Source organism: Erpetoichthys calabaricus, chromosome 5 (genome assembly GCF_900747795.2).
Source record: "Erpetoichthys calabaricus chromosome 5, fErpCal1.3, whole genome shotgun sequence".
Taxonomy (NCBI): Eukaryota; Metazoa; Chordata; class Cladistia; order Polypteriformes; family Polypteridae; genus Erpetoichthys; species Erpetoichthys calabaricus.
In genome coordinates this window covers 91,170,703-91,193,496 of record NC_041398.2, presented here as the reverse complement: position 1 = coordinate 91,193,496, position 22,794 = coordinate 91,170,703, and the positions used below count along the sequence as shown (strand labels likewise).

Genomic DNA, 22,794 nt, shown 5'->3' with positions numbered 1-22,794 from the left:
AAACATACATTGACACTGTCACAGTGGAGAAACGTATCCGTGTCTATCCAAACCAGAAGCCCTGGATGACAAGAGCGGTTCTGTGGCTGCTAAAGGAAAGGAACACTGCCTTTAGGTGTGGTGATAAGACTCTGTACAGCATGGCACGGTCCAACATGAAGAGAGGCATCAGAAAGGCTAAGAGGGACTACAGGAGAAGGATTGAGGAGCACCTCAACAGTAATAACAGCAGGCAGGTTTGGCAGGGAGTCCAGCACTTCACCAACTACAGGACCAGTCATGGAGCCGTTGAAGGTGACACCTCAATGGCAGAGGAGCTGAACAACTTCTCTGCTCGCTTTGAGGTGGAACCACCAGAGGCAGCTGTTACACACGCAGCAGCAGCTCACAACAACATCACCCCCTCCCTTAGGGTGGAGGAACACGAGGTGAGACGCTTGCTCCAGGCTGTCAATCCTAGGAAGGCAGCAGGTCCTGACAGTGTCCCTGGACGTGTGCTGAGGAGCTGTGCAGAGCAGCTGGCTAGGATCTTTACAAAGATCTTTAACCTGTCACTGTCCCAGGCCTCAGTTCCTCCCTGTATGAAATCCTCCATCTTACTCCCTTTACCAAAAAAATCACCCATAACCTGCCTGAATGACTATCGGCCAGTAGCTCTCACCCTGGTGTTGATGAAGTGTTTTGAGAGACTGGTCTGGAGGCATATCATGTCCTTCATCCCTCCTACCTTTGATGCACACCAATTTGCTTACAGGGCTAACAGGTCTACTGAGGACACTGTTGCTGCTGCTCTCCATGCTACCCTGTCCCATCTGAAGCACCAGGGGAGCTATGCATGTCTCCTCTTTATTGATTTTAGCTCAGCTTTTAACACCATCCTCCCTCACAGCTTGGTGTGCAAGCTGCTAGCCCTGGGACTCCCGTATTCCACCTGTATATGGATTAAAGACTTCCTGACAGACTGCACACAAAGGATTAGGGTGGGCCCTCACATCTCCTTGGCCATCAGCATCAGCACCGGCTCTCCTCAGGGCTGTGTGCTGAGCCCCCTGCTCTTCATGCTGTACACACATGACTGCACCCCCACCCACCACAGCAACACCATCGTCAAATTTGCAGACAACACCACTGTTGTAGAGCTCATCTCTGGGGAGGATGAGTACGCCTACAGGGATGAAGTGGAGCGGCTGACAGCATGGTGCACTGACAACAACCTGCTCCTGAACACAATTAAGACCAAGGAGCTCGTTGTGGACTTCAGGAAAAAGAAAACGGACATCAAACCACTTTACATCAGAGGAGACTGTGTGGAGAGGGTGTCAGACTTCCGCTTCCTGGGATTCCATGTCATGGAAGACCTGTCCTGGGGTGTGAACACAGCTGAGCTGGCGAAAAAGGCTCAGCAGAGACTTTATTTCCTGATTTGTCTCATGAAACCCTAACCCACTCTCACCTCGGAGTACTGCACTCTCCACCCATCCTTCTGCTGATACCAGCATAGGAGAGAGTTTACCCCAACCCACACTTACAGCAGCCCAGGTAAGCAGAGAGCTGAGGAGACTTTGTGCCAGCAAAGCAGTGGATCCAGATGGAGTATCGCCACGACTGTTGAAGGTCTGTGCGCCGGAGCTGGGGAGTCCTCTACAGTGCATCTTCAACCGGAGCCTGGAACAAGGGAGAGTCCCGAGGCTTTGGAAAACATCTTGCATCACCCCAGTCCCAAAGGTATCATGTCCTAGTGAGCTGAATGACTTCCGGCCTGTCGCTCTGATGTCACATGTGATGGAAACCATGGAGCGGCTGCTGCTTCACCACCTGAGGCTACAGGTCTGTCACGCCCTCGACCATCTGCTGTTCGCATACCAGGAGAAGGTGGGAGCAGAGGATGCCATCATCTACAGTACATGCTACACCGATCCCTCTCCCACTTGGACAGAGGCAGTGGTGCTGTAAGAATTATGTTTCTGGACTTCTCTAGAGCCTGCAACACCATCCAACCTCTGCTCCTTAGGGACAAGCTGACAGAGATGGGAGTAGATTCACACCTGGTAGTATGGATTGTGGACTATCTTAAAGACAGACCTCAGTATGTGTGTCTCGGGAACTGCAGGTCTGACATTGTGGTCAGCAACACAGGAGTGCCGCAGGCGACTGTACTTTCTCCGGTCCTGTTCAGTCTATATACATTGGACTTCCAATACAACTCGGAGTCCTGCCACGTGCAAATGTTCGCTGACGACACTGCTATCGTGGGCTGCATCAGGAGTGGGCAGGAGGAGGAGTATAGGAACCTAATCAAGGACTTTTTTAAACGGTGAGACTCAAACCACCTACAGCTGAACACCAGCAAAACCAAGGAGCTGGTGGTGGATTTTAGGAAGCCCAGGCCCCTCATGGGATCATCAGAGGTGACTTTGTGCAGAGGGTGCAGACCTATAAATACCAGGGAGTGCAGCTGGATGATAAATTGGACTGGACTGCCAATACTGATGCTCTGTGTAAGAAAGGACAGAGCCGACTATACTTCCTTAGAAGGCTGGCGTCCTTCAAGTTCTGCAATAAGATGCTGCAGATGTTCTATCAGACGGTTGTGGCGAGCGCCCTCTTCTACGCAGTGGTGTGCTGGGGAGGCAGCATAAAGAAGAGGGACGCTTCACGCCTGGACAAACTGGTGAGGAAAGCAGGCTGTATTGTAGGCATGGAGCTGGACAGTTTGACATCTGTGGCAGAGTGACGGGCACTTAGCAGACTCTTGTCAATAATAGAGAATCCACTGCATCCACTAAACAGTGTCATCTCCAGACAGAGGAGCAGCTTCAGCGACAGACTGTTGTCACTTTCCTGCTCCACTGACAGACTGAGGAGATCATTCCTCCCCCACACTATGCGATTCTTCAATACCATCCCGGGGGGGGGGGGGGGTTAACATTAACATTATTCAAAGTTATTGTCTGTCTGTATACCTGTATTGTTATCACTCTTTAATATGACATTTTCTTTATCAGTATGCTGCTGCTGGAGTATGTGAATTTCCCCTTGGGATTAATAAAGTATCTATCTATCTATCTATCTATCTATCTATCTATCTATCTATCTATCTATCTATCTATCTATCTATCTATCTATCTATCTATCTATCTATCTATCTGTCTATCTGTCTGTCTGTCTGTCTGTCTGTCTGTCTGTCTGTCTGTCTGTCTGTCTATCTATCTATCTATCTATCTATCTATCTATCTATCTATCTAACTTAATTGGGAAAATTATATCTTATACTATTAAAACTAGAAAAATAAATCTAATTTTGTTCGCATATTATGTTTAAAACCTTCTTCAGAATTTACCAAGAATTGATTCATGTTGTTATAATACAGTATAGATGTGTTGAGCAACTTTTTCTTGTCTGCTTGTCTTTAGATGTTGATAATTGCCATTTTTTTCTAATAGCACTCTGAACTGGTTAGAAATGGTGCTATGTGTGTTGTATTTTTTTGGTAATATTTTTTGATTGGATTGTGTTTTATACAGTGCAGTGTGGTGTTAAAGATCAATAAAACCTCCTGGAAAAAATGTTGCCTAAGAGCATAGCATTAATTCCAAAAATACTGGGGTTTCTGAATCAATGTTGACCATCTTTGAAGCATTGGCGAATGAAAAATATTGAAAAATCCACTCAAGAAGAAAGGTCATTGGTGCCATTTGTGTTTGAAGATTTGTGCAACAACTCTCTGTCCAAATACTGATTGTGAAAGCACAGTCACACGTTCATTAATAGGCGTAATGTCAACCACAAATGATACTCTTAAATTCTGTGCTCTGTCACTCACATGCCATGTTGTTGTTGAAGCATGTGCTAATATTATATTGACACTGAATTTGCTTACTCAGCAGCAAAAGCAAATCAAGTGCTTACATACTGTACATTAAATAAAATGTTTGTTTGACAACATATTGGAAGACCTTGATACTAAAATCTACTTTTTTGGTTGCCTTATTTTTTTTTACGTTTCACTCGTCACTTTTTTATTTCGTTTTGTTTTCCTTTTAACAGTGGTACATGAGTGATGCCATAGTCCTGAGGTGCCTGACTTGTGTCCATTGTGTTCTGAAAATATTAATACATATCACAGCAGGTAAACTAGCAATTGCCTTTCTTACCAGCCACAATGGGAAATAACATGCCTCTTTTTGTTGATTATTTTAATGAGTGACATTGTCCATTTTTAAGGCCTTTTTCCATATTCTTGATATTTATTTTACATTTGTCAGGCAACAGTAATGTCTATTTAGCACTGTGTTTCCTGCTGTGTACTACCTACCTGTTTAAAACAGTGAGGTGTAGCCTAAAAAGATCAGTTAGACCACCTCCGTTACCCTTATGCAACAACTGAAAAAGTGAAAAGGAAAACATTTTTTAAATACTGAGATTATTCAGACCCATATGTGTATTCCTTGACCATCCATTCAAGTCCACAGCAATAAAATTACATAACATGCCACAAAGAATTAAGTAGTGACCCATGTGGCTACCACAGGAATAACTGTATCTACATTGCACTAAAAATAATCTGTAATATTCTGTCCATAGACAATTTTATTTGTAGTGAGAGAGTCTTGATCGAGAACCTCTGGACCAAGTTTGTCCTCTCCATGAAAAGAGGGGCCCTTCAAGCTACAGCTCTGATACTTTGCCCATCATTTTCATATTGTTTGTCCCTTCTCAGCCATGTCACAATCAGATTAGAGAATGACAAAGATAGGGGTGCACTAATCCTCTCCATCAATTTGAATTTCTGTTGATTTTTTTGTTAACAAAGTAAATGTGAGGTTCAGCTTTTCAGGGGTGTTAGATCAGGACCCTCTTAATCTACTGATATAATGGAAATGACAATCAGACCTCTATTCATCCACACATTTTAAAAGATGCAGCACTTTTTGGTGATATAAATACAGGAAGTTCTGGCATTACCATATGACTTTCCGATTGCTTACTACAAATTAAGAAAATAATCCTATACAAGAACATATGAAATGTACGCTTTTGAGCTAAATTGTCAGGTTAAGGCTGCTACCATTTACAACTGATACAGATTTAAATAAAAAATAATATATATAAATATATAGTCCAGAGGCAATTTCTTTTTTTAAAGTTACGCCCTGGCAACCATTTCTGTTAATCATAATAATAATAATATTGCATGTTATTTATAAAATGCCTTTCCCATGCTCAAGGCGCTTAACAGAACTTCAGATGACAGCAATAAAGATGGAAGTACAAAATCCAATAAATCATAACTAAATAGAGACTAGTATTATTTTTAGGAAGTAAGTTTAACAAATTAATAACACAGCTCAAAAGCAAAATAATAAATACTGTGCAAGACACAAACAAAAATATTAGGAATGGTAAAAATTTAACTTGCAAAAATGAATAACAACAAAATGACAGTTAAAGAGAGTAATGGATGAAGACTGTTCAGCATAACTTAAATACCTTCTTGCATAGATGTGTTTGGCCCCTTACATCTTGTCTCAAGAAGGGCCTGAGTTGCCTTGAAAGCTTGCATATTGTAATCTTTTAAGTTACCCAATAAAAGGTGTCATTTTGCTTGACTTCTCATTGCATCCATAACGGCTAACACAGCACAACCCCCTACTATTACAGGTTCCAATGGATTACCAGGAGCAAACAGGAGTGCAACAATTCCCAGTTCTGATGATATAGTAAGGCACAAAGTTGTGTAAATATAGCAGCAGAGTTATTTAATCGATTCTGGAAAATATAGGGAGGAGGCCCTATATTTATATAAATGAGGGATCAAACACACATTACGTGCTCCCTACTACAGTTCCTAAAGGAATATTACATTACAGTTTTTAATCAGACAAATTTTACATAACATACCATAATGAGCCGCCTTCAGCAGAGAGGTACTGAGGTTAGTTTGGGTGGTGACAAAAACATGACAAGCAAGTTAGAGTCTGAAAGTATAGGGAGAAGCTGATATAGGAGGGAGAGGTTTACAAAACTTTCCGAATGGCAAGCAAAGACATAAATTTGTCATCACTAACAGAGATGGACTGAGAATTAACTGTGCAAAGTTGAACTTTAGTGATATTTATGTTGCAGAGGTGGTGAATCAGGAGATGTTTGATAAGTTTCAGCTTTTACACAAAAATAAATCTGAGTATCATCTGTATCTCATAATTTGTGCTCATTTGTTCTTTATGCACAGATACTTCTCACCATAAGTGAGGTTTGTAATATAATTTAAACCTTGCCTCCTGTATTCTAATACTTTGAACATGAGAAAAGGTTGGTCCTTTGGACAGATATGGTTTTTCACCATCTGCATGAATCGGCAGGAACTGGGAGTCAACAGATCATGCATAATTTCATATCTATCCAAGTTAAAATATGACAAGATGTGAATTTTAATATGCTTCTTTTGACATCAGTGTTGTACTTGGTTGCTGTAGAAAACACAAGTCATGCATTTCTCAGTTGCTGCTGTTCATCTATTGTAAATTTCTAGCCAAAGGATGGAAGTTGACTGGATATTTCCTGAGTGTGACTCATTCTCCAGAAACAGTACCCACTGTAGTGCATGAAATCTCCAGCAGGACTTTTGTTTCTGTACAGCCATGCTGGTGCACCTGGTGTCCATGACTAGGCCATTCTCACAGACAAAATATTAGTAATTTGCTGCTTGAATTACAGTAACTTACCTGCTTGAAATATCACTGTCTGCACATATGATACTGTTGCTGATTACTTGTGAGGTGCTGATGTACCTAATAAAGTTGCCACTCAGCATATTGCACTGTTCACATTATTACATATTACAGAGTGCTAGATAGGCCATAAGTGGAAAATCATTGATCACTACATAAAATGAAGCACACATACACCCAAGTTGACACAATGAATAAACATACAACTTTTTTCAATGGCTTCTTGGTAACTGGGGAGAGAAAAAAAAAAACAATGTACAACACTTTGGGCCCACAGTCCTTGCATAATGTAAACACTCAGTAGTCGTAGTAGAGCTGGCTAAACAGACTGACAGCAAATGTGTTGCTTGTGGTTACCCTATGCAACTTAGTAAAATATTATAACAGCAGTTTCTCTGTGCTTCTCTTTATTTTTCTTTCGAGTTAATGTTTCTTCATTTATTATTTTTAGGCTACTTCAAGCATCAAGGGCATTCCTCTCCTACAACTTGTACTCTGTGCCCTTTTGTTTTGAAATATCCAGAGAATTACACAGACCTTATAGCTTATACTCTGTGTTAATCTAATTATATTTCAGTAAATTAACAAATGTTCATTTCTCCAGTCATCTGCCAGCTTCCCCAAGGTTTTAACTTATTTAATGCTCCAGTTTAACCTATCAACACCCAGTATTAAAGTACATGTTCCTTACTTTTGCATTGTAGCAAAAGGTAAGTCTCTATAACTGTGTTTGTGATTGTTCAATGGATGGAGTAGGTCCAACTCGAGACTTAATCTGCAATTATGTAGATTTCCCCACCTATTGTTGGTCCATGTTCTATGGGTAGGAGAATCTATGTAAGCAAAAACTGAAGGGGTTTATGGGAGTATGGAAAGAGAAAATGATAAAATTACATTCAGTAAGCTTGTTTTTCAAACATAGGGCATTATAATAAAATAGACAAAAATTTAAAAATTCACAGATATGCTCTTCCACACCAGCAACTCTACAAGTAAATTAGCTTTGCTAAAATAATGAAGTTTTTAGCTCGGTTTTAAATGCTAAGACTCCTGAGAGACCCTCACATCAACCTGGCAGATCACATCCTAGGTGACATTATATTTTCTGCATCTTATCATCATAGAGTATACTTAATATGTTAAGAAAGCTAAGCTAAGCTGAAGCATTCGGAGCTTTATAAGGTAGAGTTGTATGTCAGTCACTTCGTCTAGGGTTGGCTCCCAACCTCATGTTCAGTGATGCTAATTTAAGCTCTTGTACCTATAAGCCTAATGTGGATGAGCAGGTACAGGGAATGAATGGATGTTGGGTACGCCTGAAGGGCTGAGTTTTGTTTAAATTATGTGTGATTGAGTTAAATTTATACTAAATTGTTTACTAATGATGACAAGCAATAGTAATGAAAGAACTACATCCACAATGTATGATGGAGGTCAGCGTAGTTGATGCAGGAGTAGTGAAAGTTTCATTTAAAAACTAGAAATGTCTGCAATTGTAATTCTTAAAGTTGGAGATTTTAACAAAAGTAAGAGGGGTAGTTAACTAAAGCATCTTGATGCAACATTTCCATTAGACCCAAATTAAAGTAGTAGTTGAAACAGTTTACAGTTTCTTTTTTCTATTGAACATTTGTTGTCATTATTCATATTTTATGCCTGGGTAGGATGAAAGTTGGTAAGCAACGTAAATTCTATTCTTTGGGACCCTTTTATGACCTTACTCTACATATTTTCTGAATCACGATGTAAGCTGACTTTGCCATTTTTCACATAACTTTAAGACTGACAAGAGACATTCATTTGAACTCTGTTTTGTTTGTTTTTGTATTTGACATGTCTGTATAAATATTTCTATGTTTAATCACCTGCTCATTGTATATATTTGCACTGGTTGTATATAAATTCCTTCATATTTTACGTGTATTGATCTTGGAGTGTTGTTTGTGGTGAAATATGGGTTATGACAAAGAATGAAAACAGTAATTGATCCAACAGGAATGGTAAAATTGAATAAATCTAACTCAGGAGCAGCTAGCAGGTTCTCTTTGAAGCCATAAACCATAACAGGGTGGTATAAATGTTTATATGTTGGAGGAAACTGGCTGCTAAACTTAAACAGCAGCTACTGAAGAGAACTGAATCTGGGATTAATATGATAGGATTTTGTAGCACTTATTGTAAGACTTACTGCAAGAGTCCCTTTACTTTTGTGAGATAACACTATTAAAAGCAAATACTCGATAGTGAGTTAAGCTGAATACATACTAAAAATACCTGAGTCAAAGAGAACTGCTAAATTCAAACCAAATCACACAAGATTAAATGTGACTCTTAATTTAGATTAATGTCACTAAATGCACAGTTTCCACCAATGAACATGATTTGCATTTCTATTTTTTCCTATCCACTGGTTAATAAGAAATGTCTGATTAGGTATGTAGTGAGCAGCAGTAAATTAAATCAATTATTACTACATTACTGTGATTTGTGCTTTAAGATGTTATATGCATGTATGTCATTTTACAGCATCTTCTTATAGATTTAGCTGGCATTTATACAAATAAATAAAATTATTTTAGCGAGTACTATTGACGCTCCAAAAGAATCATGTTCAAGCTCTAAGACAATGACTTTCTCAAATGAAAATGTCTAAAAGATCTCTGATGGATGAATTTTTGTAAATAATATTTGAATAATAAATGAATTCCAGACAAAGTTCTAACCCTCTCAGTGATCTTAGGTGAACAACTTTTGCTCTTTGTTAGCTCCATAATCCCTCGGCCAGGATCATAAGGTAACACCTTTGGGAAAATATCCTCTATGATGCTCCTCCAGCCCCTTCTGTTAAATGCATCCCATGTGCTCCCAAATTGTGTTTTATGGTAGAACAGAGCAAATTGTGATACTATAAATGTCATGTAAAAAACAAGATTATTCCCTTTCCACTCTCTAAATTGATTTCAAAAAGAGAGAAATATTACAGGTAGAACTCAAAGTAATAAAGGAATGAAACCAAACAAAAAATATCTGTTGTCCCTATTGGTCTTCCTACAGACAGTCTTGCTCTCATTCTATTTATACATACATGGCCTCACTTTCTACTAGCATTTGTGGAATCCGTAGTGGCATGGCAGCTCACAGTGGAATCTAACAGACCCCTGAGTTCAAAGTGTTGCAGATATGGACCAGCTATGTAAGGCAGCAACTTCTCCAGCTAAGTACTATCTTTTGCTACCTTATTGATTCTATGGGACACTCACACAACCAAAGTAATTTTTTTAAAAAGCACAACGTTCAATTTTTTTTTTAATTAAGTAAGCATGAAGAACGATTTATGTAATGTCTATTACTTCTAGCTCTTTGAACGTGAAGTGCCAATTTTTCTTCCTGGAGCTGAAAAGCTTGATAGATTCTTTATTGATGGTTCTTCTCAAACATATTTTGCAGGCATGTATGTTTTTATCACTTCTGGACAGAATGTTTCCACCAGGTGTCCATCTTAGAGGTATTTTATACAGACAAACTTCAAGGGAAAAATGGAATAGAATTTTCAGCAGATCTTGTAACACTTGTATTATTACATACCTATGTGGGTCTACACCATGTGTTTCCCCAGAAGCAGGAAGGACTGTCCTTATACATTTCAACACACCCAGTCTGATTTAGAATATTCTTATATATATGTACACCAACTGGAGACGTTTTTAAAACCAGGCACATAGTAATTATATTTGCATCCTCTTATCCCTAGTTATCAGAATGGGGTCTGCTCTACGAAAACAAGTGCCTACAAGGCAGGATAAAAACCCTGTCAATTTCCACATAATAAAGTTGAGTCCTCTTACATGCAATGTTCTGGAACATCCTTTTAGACTAGCGTGCCTTTCTGCTTCCTCAGCCCCCCTTTATATTCTTCTGGGACGGAGGGGAGGAGTCAATCCTCTTGGCTCATATTTGGCCTTCCTGGGCTGGAAAGACTCTTTAAAACACATTTAGTTATCATTTTGAGAGGTATCATGATTCATTATTTCCTATTAATTTTGCCTAAAAAGAAGCACAGGCTTTTATGCATTTAATTTACACCTCTCACACCCTGGATGAGTGCAAGAGATTTTTTTTAAAATGTGACATATATATATATATATATATATATATATATATATATATTAAAAATAAAAAAATTGAGAAAGCACATGTACATAAGTATTCACAGCCTTTGCCGTGAAGCTTGAAATTGAGCTCAGGTGCATCCTGTTTCCCCTGATCATCCTTGAGATGTTTCTGCAGCTTAATTGGAGTCCACCTGTGGTAAATTCAGTTGACTGGACATGATTTGGAAAGGCACAGACCTGTCTATATAAGGTCCCACAGTTGACAGTTCATGTCAGAGCACAAACCAAGCATGAAGTCAAAGGAATTGTCTGTAGACCTCCGAGACAGGATTGTCTCAAGGCACAAATCTGGGGAAGGTTACAGAAAAATTTCTGCTGCTTTGAAGGTCTCAATGAGCACAGTGACCTCCATCATCCGTAAGTGGAAGAAGTTCGAAACCACCAGGACTCTTCCTAGAGCTGGCCGGCCATCTAAACTGAGCGATCGGGGGAGAAGGGCCTTAGTCAGGGAGGTGACCAAGAACCCGATGGTCACTCTGTCAGAGCTCCAGAGGTCCTCTGTGGAGAGAGGAGAACCTTCCAGAAGGACAACCATCTCTGCAACAATCCACCAATCAGGCCTGTATGGTTGAATGGCCAGACGGAAGCCACTCCTTAGTAAAAGGCACATGGCAGCCCGCCTGGAGTTTGCCAAAAGGCACCTGAAGGACTCTCAGACCATGAGAAAGAAAATCCTCTGGTCTGATGAGACAAAGCTTGAACTCTTTGGTGTGAATGCCAGGAGTCACGTTTGGAGGAAATCTGGCACCATCCCTACAGTGAAGCATGGTGGTGGCAGCATCATGCTGTGGGGATGTTTTTCAGCGGCAGGGACTGGGAGACTAGTCAGGATAAAGGGAAAGATGACTGCAGCAATATACAGAGACATCCTGGATGAAAACCTGCTCCAGAGCGCTCTTGACCTCAGACTGGGGCGACGGTTCATCTTTCAGCAGGACAACGACCCTAAGCACACAGCCAAGATATCAAAGGAGTGGCTTCAGGACAACTCTGTGAATGTCCTTGAGTGGCCCAGCCAGAGCCCAGACTTGAATCCGATTGAACATCTCTGGAGAGATCTTAAAATGGCTGTGCACCGACACTTCCCATCCAACCTGATGGAGCTTGAGAGGTGCTGCAAAGAGGAATGGGCGAAACTGGCCAAGGATAGGTGTGCCAAGTTTGTGGCATCATATTCAAAAAGACTTGAGGCTGTAATTGCTGCCAAAGGTGCATCGACAAAGTATTGAGCAAAGGCTGTGAATACTTATGTACATGTGATTTCTCAGTTTTTTTATTTTTAATAAATTTGCAAAAACCTCAAGTAAACTTTTTTCACGTTGTCATTATGGGGTGTTGTGTGCAAAATTCTGAGGAAAAAAATGAATTTAATCCATTTTGGAATAAGGCTGTAACATAACAAAAGGTGGAAAAAGTGATGCGCTGTGAATACTTTCTGGATGCACTGTATATTGTACACCCGGGGCAGTAGGTATCCAGTAAAAAGGACATTTCAATATAGAATTATTATGGGTAACAAAATATATAAAACCAAAATACCACAAAATCTCAAAAAAGATTTGATTGAAATTTGGTGAAAATGTAGAAAAAAGAAAATTTGAAAACATGTATTTTTATTTGCTGATATTTTTCGTTAATAATGCTGTAGCAAATGGGACATTTTAATGCACCATGTCCTCTTTTCACCTCAGCGTTGACAGCGATCACATGGAGGCCATCTGTAGAAGCGAAGTGAAAAGAGTAAAGTTCGACACGGCTCAGAGAGGACATGTTTAACAATTGTGCTATAAAGCTTAAGTGCTTGCCAAGCACTGTGGCTGTGAATGTAGTTGATTTCATGCTGTTGATCCATTACGTAAGGTATAGAGACACTCATATTCATCTTATCTGCAACCTTCTGACAAATGCCGATGTGGGGACTACAATTCTAATCAGCACATGTGCTGCTCCAGATAATTTCATCACCGTTCACAAAATTTAAATATGATCATTGACAAAAGCACTGTTTTTCTTCCTCAACCACTTTGGGATTACAGTTTCATTGTCTCACTGGATTACAGCATTTATCCTAGAGTAGATCTTTTTGTTTCATCCTGGATTGTGTTTGGACATGTCATATTTACAAAAGACACTTTTCTCCTGTTTCTTCTAATCTGGACCCTTTTCTGTGAAAAGTATTATCAAAACCAATGTATGCGGTGTTGTCAGACCCTTATAGAGCAATCTTCCTTTCTTTTTTCCTATATCATTCCAAAGGACTCCCAAACCCAAACACCTGTTTTTAGTAAATTTCTCTATGCAAACTGGCACTCAGAACATAACATATTCAAAAGGAAACACAGCTGTTTTGCTTATACTTGTCTATTTTGATGTTATATTTGACATAAACTATGAAGTGAGATTCAGGCAGCTGGAAATTGGTGGTATGATGCACTTGGCCAAGCCTGCACTTTTTTTTTGTGTATACATCATATGTGACAATAAATCAGAGATAAACTGACTACACTAAATTTTTGTTTACCGTTTTGAAAAAGCCAACACTGTAGTCCATCTGCACATCATCATTAAGTTCACAATACCAATAAAAGATCAGCATTAAGTGCCTTTTGAAGTTAAAAAAAAACACACACATACACCACGAATTAACAGATGGAGCGAAGCCATAATTGATCAGAATGAAGCACAGTATTTTTTATCGCTGATGGAGATGCTGGTTTTCAGAAGGTGATAAAAAAAAGAACAGGACGGTGCTTTTGCATGAGTAAATTTAATTAGCAAGTTTATTTTGTTAGGTAGATTTATTCAGCCTTTGATGTTAATGGAGAGTCCAAATTTTAGCAGCTTATAATGTTGAATGAGTCAATTTTAAATCAATGTAACATTGTTGAATACTGCTATTGGTGATGTCCTTTAATATGAAGGTCTGGTGCAACCTCTTTGACACCAGCACCTCTTTGACATCAGCTCCACCAATGACTGTATGTAGTATGTTCAACAGTAAACAGCTCAAATTAACTAATAATATTTGTCCCTGGTAAAAAGAAAAAATACAAGTGACTGTTCTCTGAAGATTTTGAAATCAACCATTCCTGATTTATATGGCTTAGTTTAAACCTTTGATACATAATGAATTTTTAAGTTTTAAAAGGGTAAAGATGATTAAGTGAATAGGAAATGTCAGCTAAAGCAGAAATATGTGTTTTATCAAAATCCATCAAAGAATTTCGTTAACTTGTTTTTTTTTTCTTCAATTTTTTTTTCCAAAATAGATTTAGCAGCATGCAATGCTATTGATTTTTAGTAAGATATTCCATTCCGGTGCTTTAGGCTAGTTACATACCCTGTGTTAGGATATAGCGGGTTGGACAATGACTGACTGACTGACATATAACATACTATATTGCATGTGTGTATTTATACGGCTTGTCATTTACTTTACCAATGCTGTATTCGCACAGGTGCGGGAACTAGAATGCTAAGAGTGTTACATACCACCTGCTGGGGGGGACACATCACTTACAGTCAGTATAGTGTTTAAAAGACGACTTAAATCGGTTCACGAGTATTAATACTAATTTGTATTTCTCACGGTTTAGCGGTTTCCTTTCCACATAATCTGCTGAAACAATTTTACCTCAGTACCAATATAAGCTACTCTAGTCATCGGAACCCGCAAGCACTGTAACCACCTCACGTACTGAACGTGCATTTACAGATTATGTTCAGGAAGTGGATATCAAATGGCCCATCAGTCCCAACCACTTCAAGATGAGTGATGCAATGACAGGTGTTTGTTACAATGTGCACTGGCGTTTGGTTAAGCTCGATGGTGTTTTCATTGGGAGTTTGGTGGTGAAGAATATGGAAAGCCTTTTCTTATCTATCATATCCGCCCTACACCATACCCCATTGTAACCAAACCTTTCCCTTTAATTTTCCATATTGTCAAAAAAATAAATAAAGTGGAAGCAATGGTGGATCGACCGATTCCATTATTGGTTGCTCTGTTGAAATCATGACTGAATGAGGAAGTCAGCCGGTTTGGTCTAATTGGCAATCCGTAGGAGCGGTATCCTAGCAACCAGCAGCTTCCATATCCGTGTTTGCTGCCGAATGCTTACTTATCGCCGAACGACTTATTTTAATGATTTCCAAATCGGAAGGTTTATGCATAAACTGTTTCCAGGTTTTAGGTAGGTTATATCATACCACATTTGATTCTATTTTGTAATTATTAAAACGTCTTCCTGCAGTCTGATGAGCATTGTTAATCGTGCAATCCAATTAATTATCGCGATTATTCTGTTTTATAAAAGAGTGTCTTTAATCGAGGGGACATTTGTAACGTGTTAAGAGTTTCTCGTGTGCTGGTTTCTGTGCCCTTTCCTGCTTAGCGTTGATGTCTATGTCCTTTATTAATCAAAGCAAGCTGGTCGTTTTACGGCTATATTCTGAAATTGAGGATTAACATTATCGAGCACGGCATTATCACACTTCCCCAGTCTAAAAACTGGTTTGGTATGGTTAGTATAATGTTTTTGTTCGCCGAGCTCCGCCAAGAAAGTGCACCTTTATCAACTCTAAATTTTAGAACTTCAAGGATCTTCATTTTACTGCACATTGAACTAAACCTTTTGGTGGCTTGTAAAAAAAGGCAACAAACAAGGCTGAAAGTCATTTGATTCCTTGTCAACATTGTACTCTGAAGTTAAATCTGCATCACGTCCTGTAGTTATGCTGTCTTCAGAACACCTGCAATTATTTTATGGAATAATTAAACAACAAACTCGGCTATAACAGCACAGTACCCTCTTCCATTATTAAAATGGGACTGAACCGAATTATATTTTTTACTGTTCTTTGGAATGATGATCACTGAAAAAGGCATTATATAAACATTATCCTGTAAAATCTTTATATTTTGTGGCAGAGATTAATTTTATTTACTTTATTTCAAGTCCCGTTTTTTTAAAAACATAATTTACAATTTTTTTTTGTCCTGCTCATATAACATTTTGTTCGGATAACGGTATTACAAAAAAGTGGGTTTCAAGAGTGTATGCGCACCATAGCTGTTTATTTGAGGTAAAATGTATATTGTCTAAAAATGTGAGTGTATAAATGCATTATGCATTAATTTCGGAAAAGATATACTGCTGTGCAGCTTCTGTGCAAAAATATATTTAATCAGTGTGTGAGCTTAGTAACCTAATATAAACAGCCATCAATATGAGGAATGTTCAAGCCATTTAATTATTTAAATCAAGTTTAGTTTTCTTTTGTATTCTTATTCTAATCTGAAAATGAAATTATTAACAAATCAAAAATCTTAAAAACAAATCATTTTCTGTTGCTGAGGATTAAGGGCATCCAGTCTGTACGTGTCATAAATGCACAACACAAAGAACTTAATTTATTTTATTTTTATTGTTTCTTTAGCTGGTGCCTGCTGGTAATCCTCTTGCTTGATTATATCTTTTAGTTTTACATGCCCATATACTGTACAACCTCAATCTGCACAATTTCTAATTTAATAGACACTGGTGCTATACTGTACATCCTTTGATTATATGACCCAATTAAGAGGTTTCATTTTCTGGTAAACTACAGAATAGAGCTTTATTTTAATAACATGATTAATTCCTTTAATATAACTAATTTGAAATGCAAAGTTAATAAATGTAATGTATTTTTGCAAAGGGTAATGTTTCTGGGTGTTGAGCCTGTGATTCCAACATCTTCACTCATTCCCGAGTGCAGGTATCTCTACTTTCATAAGCAAATATCTGAATGTTCTTGAAATTTATGATAGTTGAACAAATCTATTGTATTTTTGTTTGATTCAGTAGTTTGGTTCATGCCCAAAAGTAAAAGCTCCAGTGATAGTAGAAAATATTGCTCAAGATAGTTTAGAATTGTACATTATTTAACCCTTGTATATATTTGTTGTATCAATTGTCTCAATTACTGGGAATTTTATTTCAGTAAATGGTGGGGTGGTCATAATTATAATTTAAGCCAAAACTACGCACTCATTTTCCAAAACCTTACATTCAGTTTTGTCAGAGTCTTTACTTTGCAGCATCAACTAGAAGTCTAAAACTGACTCTGACCAGGCTGAGTGCCCATTTTAAGATATAATGATGCACACACCCAAAGAGACTCGCATTGGGTTAATTTAGGGTTCTCAGTCTTTCGAAAATACACATTTTTTAGAGAGGAAACTGGTTGTCCTGACAAAACCATTACAGACTAGGTGGAATATTTAAACCTTGTTTAGACCGGACCTGCCCTGGGGCACAGAAACAGTGCTAACTACATTGATACTCAGTACAAAATGTTAACAAAACCTGCTAGTTTCCGTCTTTGCAATTATGGATAAATTAAATGTGTTCCAATAAGTAAAGAATTGTTGTATAAATCTGCAGTGTCTGTTTGTTCCCTAGTGATTTTATGATGCATATAAATAAAAACAAACAACTTGCAATATAAAAAATCTTGGCTGGTCTACTCTCTGTAATTTTACTTCTAATCACTATAAAAAAAGGATGTGAAAATGTTTTATATTAAGCAATAAGAGGGTGACATGACGGCATATTCATTAGCATTGTCATCTCACAACAAATGTCATGTCATCTCTCACTGCTTCTTTTTCCTCTGACTACCTAAAGACACAAATAATAAATGGCTGGCAACCAATCATAGGCTGTTTCATGCTTTGCTGGCCATTGATGCCAGCATAGGCTCTTGCTCCCCACAACCCTCTATTAGAAAATGTAAGTTAAGAAAATGCATGAATGAATTGGCAATGGTTTCTCAGATAAATCAACACAATATTTAGCTTGCTTTCTTATTGTTTTTATTGCATTAAAAAAAGACTGAATTGTTTTTATTTTACAACTTGTTTTTCTAAGGAAAACTATGAAACATTGATGACCTCTGCCCGGGGGAAGCCTAGAATCACAATGCAGAAAAGCAAAGTAGCTTCACCTGTGACACCATTGGCAAAAAAACCTCAACAGAGGCCAAGTGATAAACTGAACCCAAAAACTGTTGATCCGGTAGGTCTGAACATTTTATTAAGTGCAAAAATGGCAATTGGCATTCAGTTTACAAAGCATCTAACTGTTATGCTTCACAACTGGAAGCAGGGTTTCTATAATTGCTGTATTTTTACTGCCTCTCACAACTTGTTCCTCAGTTCAAGTTCTAGCAGGGCCACTCTGGAGTTTATATTTTCTCCTGATGTTAATGTGCTTTTCTGTGTAGATTTGATTTTTTTTTTCATTCCACAAATGTGCTGGCACTTAACTCTAAATTGGCTTAGTGTACATTTTTTCCATTATTGAAACCACTTAATCCAGTTCCTTTACACAGAGGCCAGATGCCATCCACTGTAATTGTAGAAAGCAAGAACTAACTCTGGATGGAATATCAGACCTTCACACGTGGAGATCTTTTTCTTATGTGGTCAATTAAAAGATGACAATTAATGTAATATGCACATGGTCTGGGGTGCATGATAAGAGTACTTGGGGTGATGTAAAAACCCACCGAGGAATGTGTAATCTCCAGAGTGATTGGACAGATGTGTGCACCTTGTCCCAGAAAGGGCTGATAATCATCTTATACCCTCTTCTTCTCCAGCTTTCTGCACCCTGGAACTGGAGGAAAAAGTGTCTGGATAGATGGATCAGTTTTTATAAAAATTAAGAGTTAGCTTTGAAAAGTGTAAATTTACAAAACTTTATCATTACAGTAGACTTTGGATTGGTTTACTCATTTTAATGTTATTAGTAAAAGTTTCTTTATGATATATAGTAACATAACTGAACATTTTAGAATATACCTTTAGTAATTAATCTTGTATCAGAAAAAATATGTTAGTAAATTAAAATATATCAGTTACTTAATAATGAACAGTAATTTCAGTATTTGTGGTAATAGTGTTTTAATTGTATCCTCTTGTAGTTTAGTGGACCACGGAAGTGTCAGTCGACATTCGCTGCAGTATATTCTAAAGGAGGAATACCTTGCAGGTACCTGATTTGTTTATGCGATGCATTTCCTAATGTTTAGCACAATAGTTGAAAATTAATTTTATTTATTGGCTCTCTTAAGAAAACCTTCATCAGATAAACTTTTGAATATGTTTGTGTCTCATTGTAAGTGAAACCATGAAACAAGAAAAAGCCTATATGGAATAACTCTTAAGTTTATTCTTTAAAAAATCTCATAGAACAATGATACTGCTTGTATGGAGTTTTCATGCTCTCTCTTTGTCTCTGTGTGTGTTTGTCAAAAATCCCATCCTTCATTTTGTTCAAACATGTTGCTAGGATGTTGCCACCTGAGAAGAACACTTGCTAAAGTGCTCTGGTGTGATATATATTCTTATGAGACTGTGCTAATGAGATGTTATGTATATGCATGTTTTCTTACCAGCAGATTAACCATTTTTTGTATCTTGCTTTTTAAATTTTCCTCTAAGTGTACTTATAGATAATATGATAAAATATATGCATAAATGCATGTGTTTGATAGCATGTATTTTATTAAATGAGTAAAAAATTGAAATGTAGCAGAATCTTGACAGAAAAACAAAATTAATAATAAAAATATAATAATAATGGCAACTAATTTTATTCATCATGAATTTTTTTCCAAGCTCTAGTTGCAATGTAAGGAATTTTTATATTTTAGCCCTTATCACCAAGGACTAAAAAGTAAATGAAAAATAGCACAATTTCTCTATTAGAAAAGATAACGCTGCAACAGATAGGACTTGATTTGTGACACAATTCATCTACACAGTTCTCAATTTTTGGAATCTAAAGTGCAGCACTGAACATAAATTCTGTGCATTAATGAAAATACCAAGTACAATCAAAAACATTCATCAAATGGAAACTTGTTGCTTTGGTTAATCCTAACAATTTGTCTTATGACATGAAGACGAACAGAGAGGTTACATGATTTTTTTAAGTCAAATTTAAAATTCACTGTCAGGATATTACACAAGAGCAGTGGTGCAAGTATTTTTGCTTAAAAAAAATCCTTCACTTCTATAGCAACTAGTGGGCATCTAGGAGAGGAAACACCATGGGGCTGAACAGTGCAGCATTAATAACACTAAGCAGTATAATGGCATATCAGCAAAGGTGCTTGAGTATGCTATGAAGCAATTTTGACCCTGACGTGTTCATAGCATGACAGTCTACAGTTTGTGGTACTTTTGTAAGTCATTGTACATTTAACACTGCATCCTAGCATTTGGCTTTCATCTGTCCTTCAAAAAGTCCAACATGCAGTAACCCATCTTTAGAAATGGTGAGACAAGTTCTTCACTATGTCCTTTCTTCTATTTAAAGTGCTCCTTTAGTAAATTTGTTATTTTCTCTCTTCTAGGTTAGTTCATGGTTCAGTAAAGCACAGGCTGCAGTGGGAAAGGCCTCCAGAATCTATTCCTTTTGATCCTCTGTTGATTACGCTAGCTGAGGTACTGTGGAAGACTTTTAATAACGTTGATGGTGTAAAAAGTTAGTTGTTTCCTTTCTGTCATTAATTGTATGTGAGAGAGCATCTTTTACTATATACTCACTGAGAAAATTATTAAGAACACTAATACTGGGTAGGGTCTCCTTTTGCAGCCTTGGTTTTTCATGGTACAGATTTCACAAGATATTGGAATCATTCCTTTGAGGTTCTGGTCCACATTGACATAATTGCATCTGCAGACATGTCAGCTGCACGTTCATACTGCTCTTTCTCCCTTTCTGCCACATCCCAAAGCTGTCCTATTGAATTCAGATCTGGTGATTGGGAAGGGGGGGCGGCACGGTGGCGCAGTGGGTAGCGCTGCTGCCTCGCAGTTGGGAGACCTGGGGACCTGGGTTCGCTTCCCGGGTCCTCCCTGTGTGGAGTTTGCATATTCTCCCCGTGTCTGCGTGGGTTTCCTCCGGGCACTCCGGTTTCCTCCCACAGTCCAAAGACATGCAGGTTAGGTGGATTGGCGATTCTAAATTGGCCCTAGTGTGTGCTTGGTTTGTGTGTGTCCTGCGGTGGGTTTCCACCCTGCCCGGGATTGGTTCCTGCCTTGTGCCCTGTGTTGGCTGGTATTGGCTCCAGCAGACCCCCGTGACCCTGTGCTCGGATTCAGCGGGTTGGAAAATGGTTGGATGGATGATTGGGAAGGCCAGTGAAAAGCATGGAACTCATTGTCATGTTCATGAAACCAGTTTGAGACAGCTTTATTTTTTGACATGGTGGATTATCATGCTGGAAGTAGCCATTTGAAAATTGCAGCCATGAAGGAATGCATATGCCCAGTAATAATGCTCAAATAGATACCGGCATTCAAGCGATGATTGACTGGTATTATCAGGCCCAAAGTGTGCCAAGAATACATTCCTCCTAACATTACATCACCAGGACCAGCTTGGACTGTTGACATAAGGCAGGTTGGGTGCAGGAATGCATGCTTTTGGTGCCAAATTCTGTCACTACCATCTGTGTGCCTCAGTAGAAATCAAAATTCATCAGAGAGGCTACATTTTTCCAGTCTTCAACTCTCCTGTTTTTAGTAATCTTCTGCCGACTGCAGCCTCAGATTTCTGTTCTTGGCTGACTGGAATGAAACCTGACTTGGTCTTCTTCTGTTGTAGACCATCTGCCTTGAGGTTCAACGTGTTGTGCATTCTGAGATGCTGTTCTGCTTACCCCAATTTTGTAGAGTCGTTATCAGAGTTCCCATAGCCTTTCTGCCTGCTCAAACCAGTCTGGCCAGTCTCTCATCAACAAGATGTCTCCATCTACAGATGTGACCCTCACTGGATGTTTTTTTTTTTTGTTTTTTACACTGTTTTGAGTAAACTGTAGAGACCATGTGAGTCCTTTATCTGCAAAATTGTATCCATTGTGCTGCTGCCATATGATTGGCTGATTAGGTAATTGTACTGATGAGCAGGTAAACAAGTGTTCCTAATAAATTATTCAGTGAGTGCATTAGTCAGTTTTGGAAACAATGATTTTGATTTTGTGCTGCAATTAAAGGAAAGGAAATTGGGAAATATAAATTACTCTAACAATAGTCTGTGATCATGTATTGCCTTTGGAGCTGTTATCAAATAATTTGGGCATATAGTTTGGATGAGTTACACTTTTATTCTTAGAACACAAGTGAAAATATCTTGTATAGTAAATCTGCCATTCTTAAAGGCTAGAAATTCCTGGACTCCTTACAAACAAGTCCCTTGACCTGAGTACAATGGTTGTGAGATCTTAACTCAGTTGACTTTAGTGACAATTTTATTCTTTGGAAGTGACACAATACACTGCTTAAAATATTTTTATCAATAATAATATCATCATATTGGCATTAGTTATGTTATCGTAAAACCTGAAAATTAGCATTACCAGATAGATGGAGTAAATGTCCATTATCTTGTTCATTCATTGTTTCCATTACTTGTTACTGATGTAAACAGTACTTCATTATCTGTCTGTGCATTACTTGAAAGAAAAGTATATATTCTATTGCAATATAATCACTTGTCTTAACTTGTGCAAATTGCACTTTTAATTTTATTTTTTTTTGTTCTACTGTATTCCAAAGACTAATTTTTACTGTCAAACTTAGGTGTTGAATGACAAGGCACTTGTGTGACATTTTCCAGTGTTAATAATAGTTCCACCACATATGTGGTCATGATAACAATCAGCAGCACAATTAACACAAAAAGTTGCAAGCATTTCCTGACACCCAAAAACCTGTGTGATGAGTTGGTAATGGGGAAGAATTATAAGATTTTAAAAAAATGCCAGCATTTGCAGTGTGGATGCAAATCAGAATGCATGGAAAAGGCACCAGTATTCGGCTTTGCGCCTGGTA

General features: G+C 38.2%; 1 protein-coding gene across 2 annotated transcripts in view; it reads left to right on the top strand.

Moving 5' to 3' along the window:
• The first annotated feature begins 14,970 nt into the window (after nt 1–14,970).
• The window catches only part of LOC114651797 (PACRG-like protein), a 28,842-nt gene continuing 21,018 nt past the window's right edge, over nt 14,971–22,794 (top strand). Inside the window, exons 1-4 of one of the 2 annotated variants that reach the window (XM_028801762.2) lie at nt 14,971–15,097; nt 17,819–17,965; nt 18,876–18,943; nt 20,313–20,403. In XM_028801762.2, the coding sequence (XP_028657595.1) occupies nt 17,837–17,965; nt 18,876–18,943; nt 20,313–20,403 (288 nt within the window). In that variant the 5' untranslated portion in view covers nt 14,971–15,097; nt 17,819–17,836. Of the gene's footprint in view, nt 15,098–15,295; nt 15,428–17,818; nt 17,966–18,875; nt 18,944–20,312; nt 20,404–22,794 lie in introns of those variants that run through there. The other variant, XM_028801761.2, reaches the window with a different exon arrangement.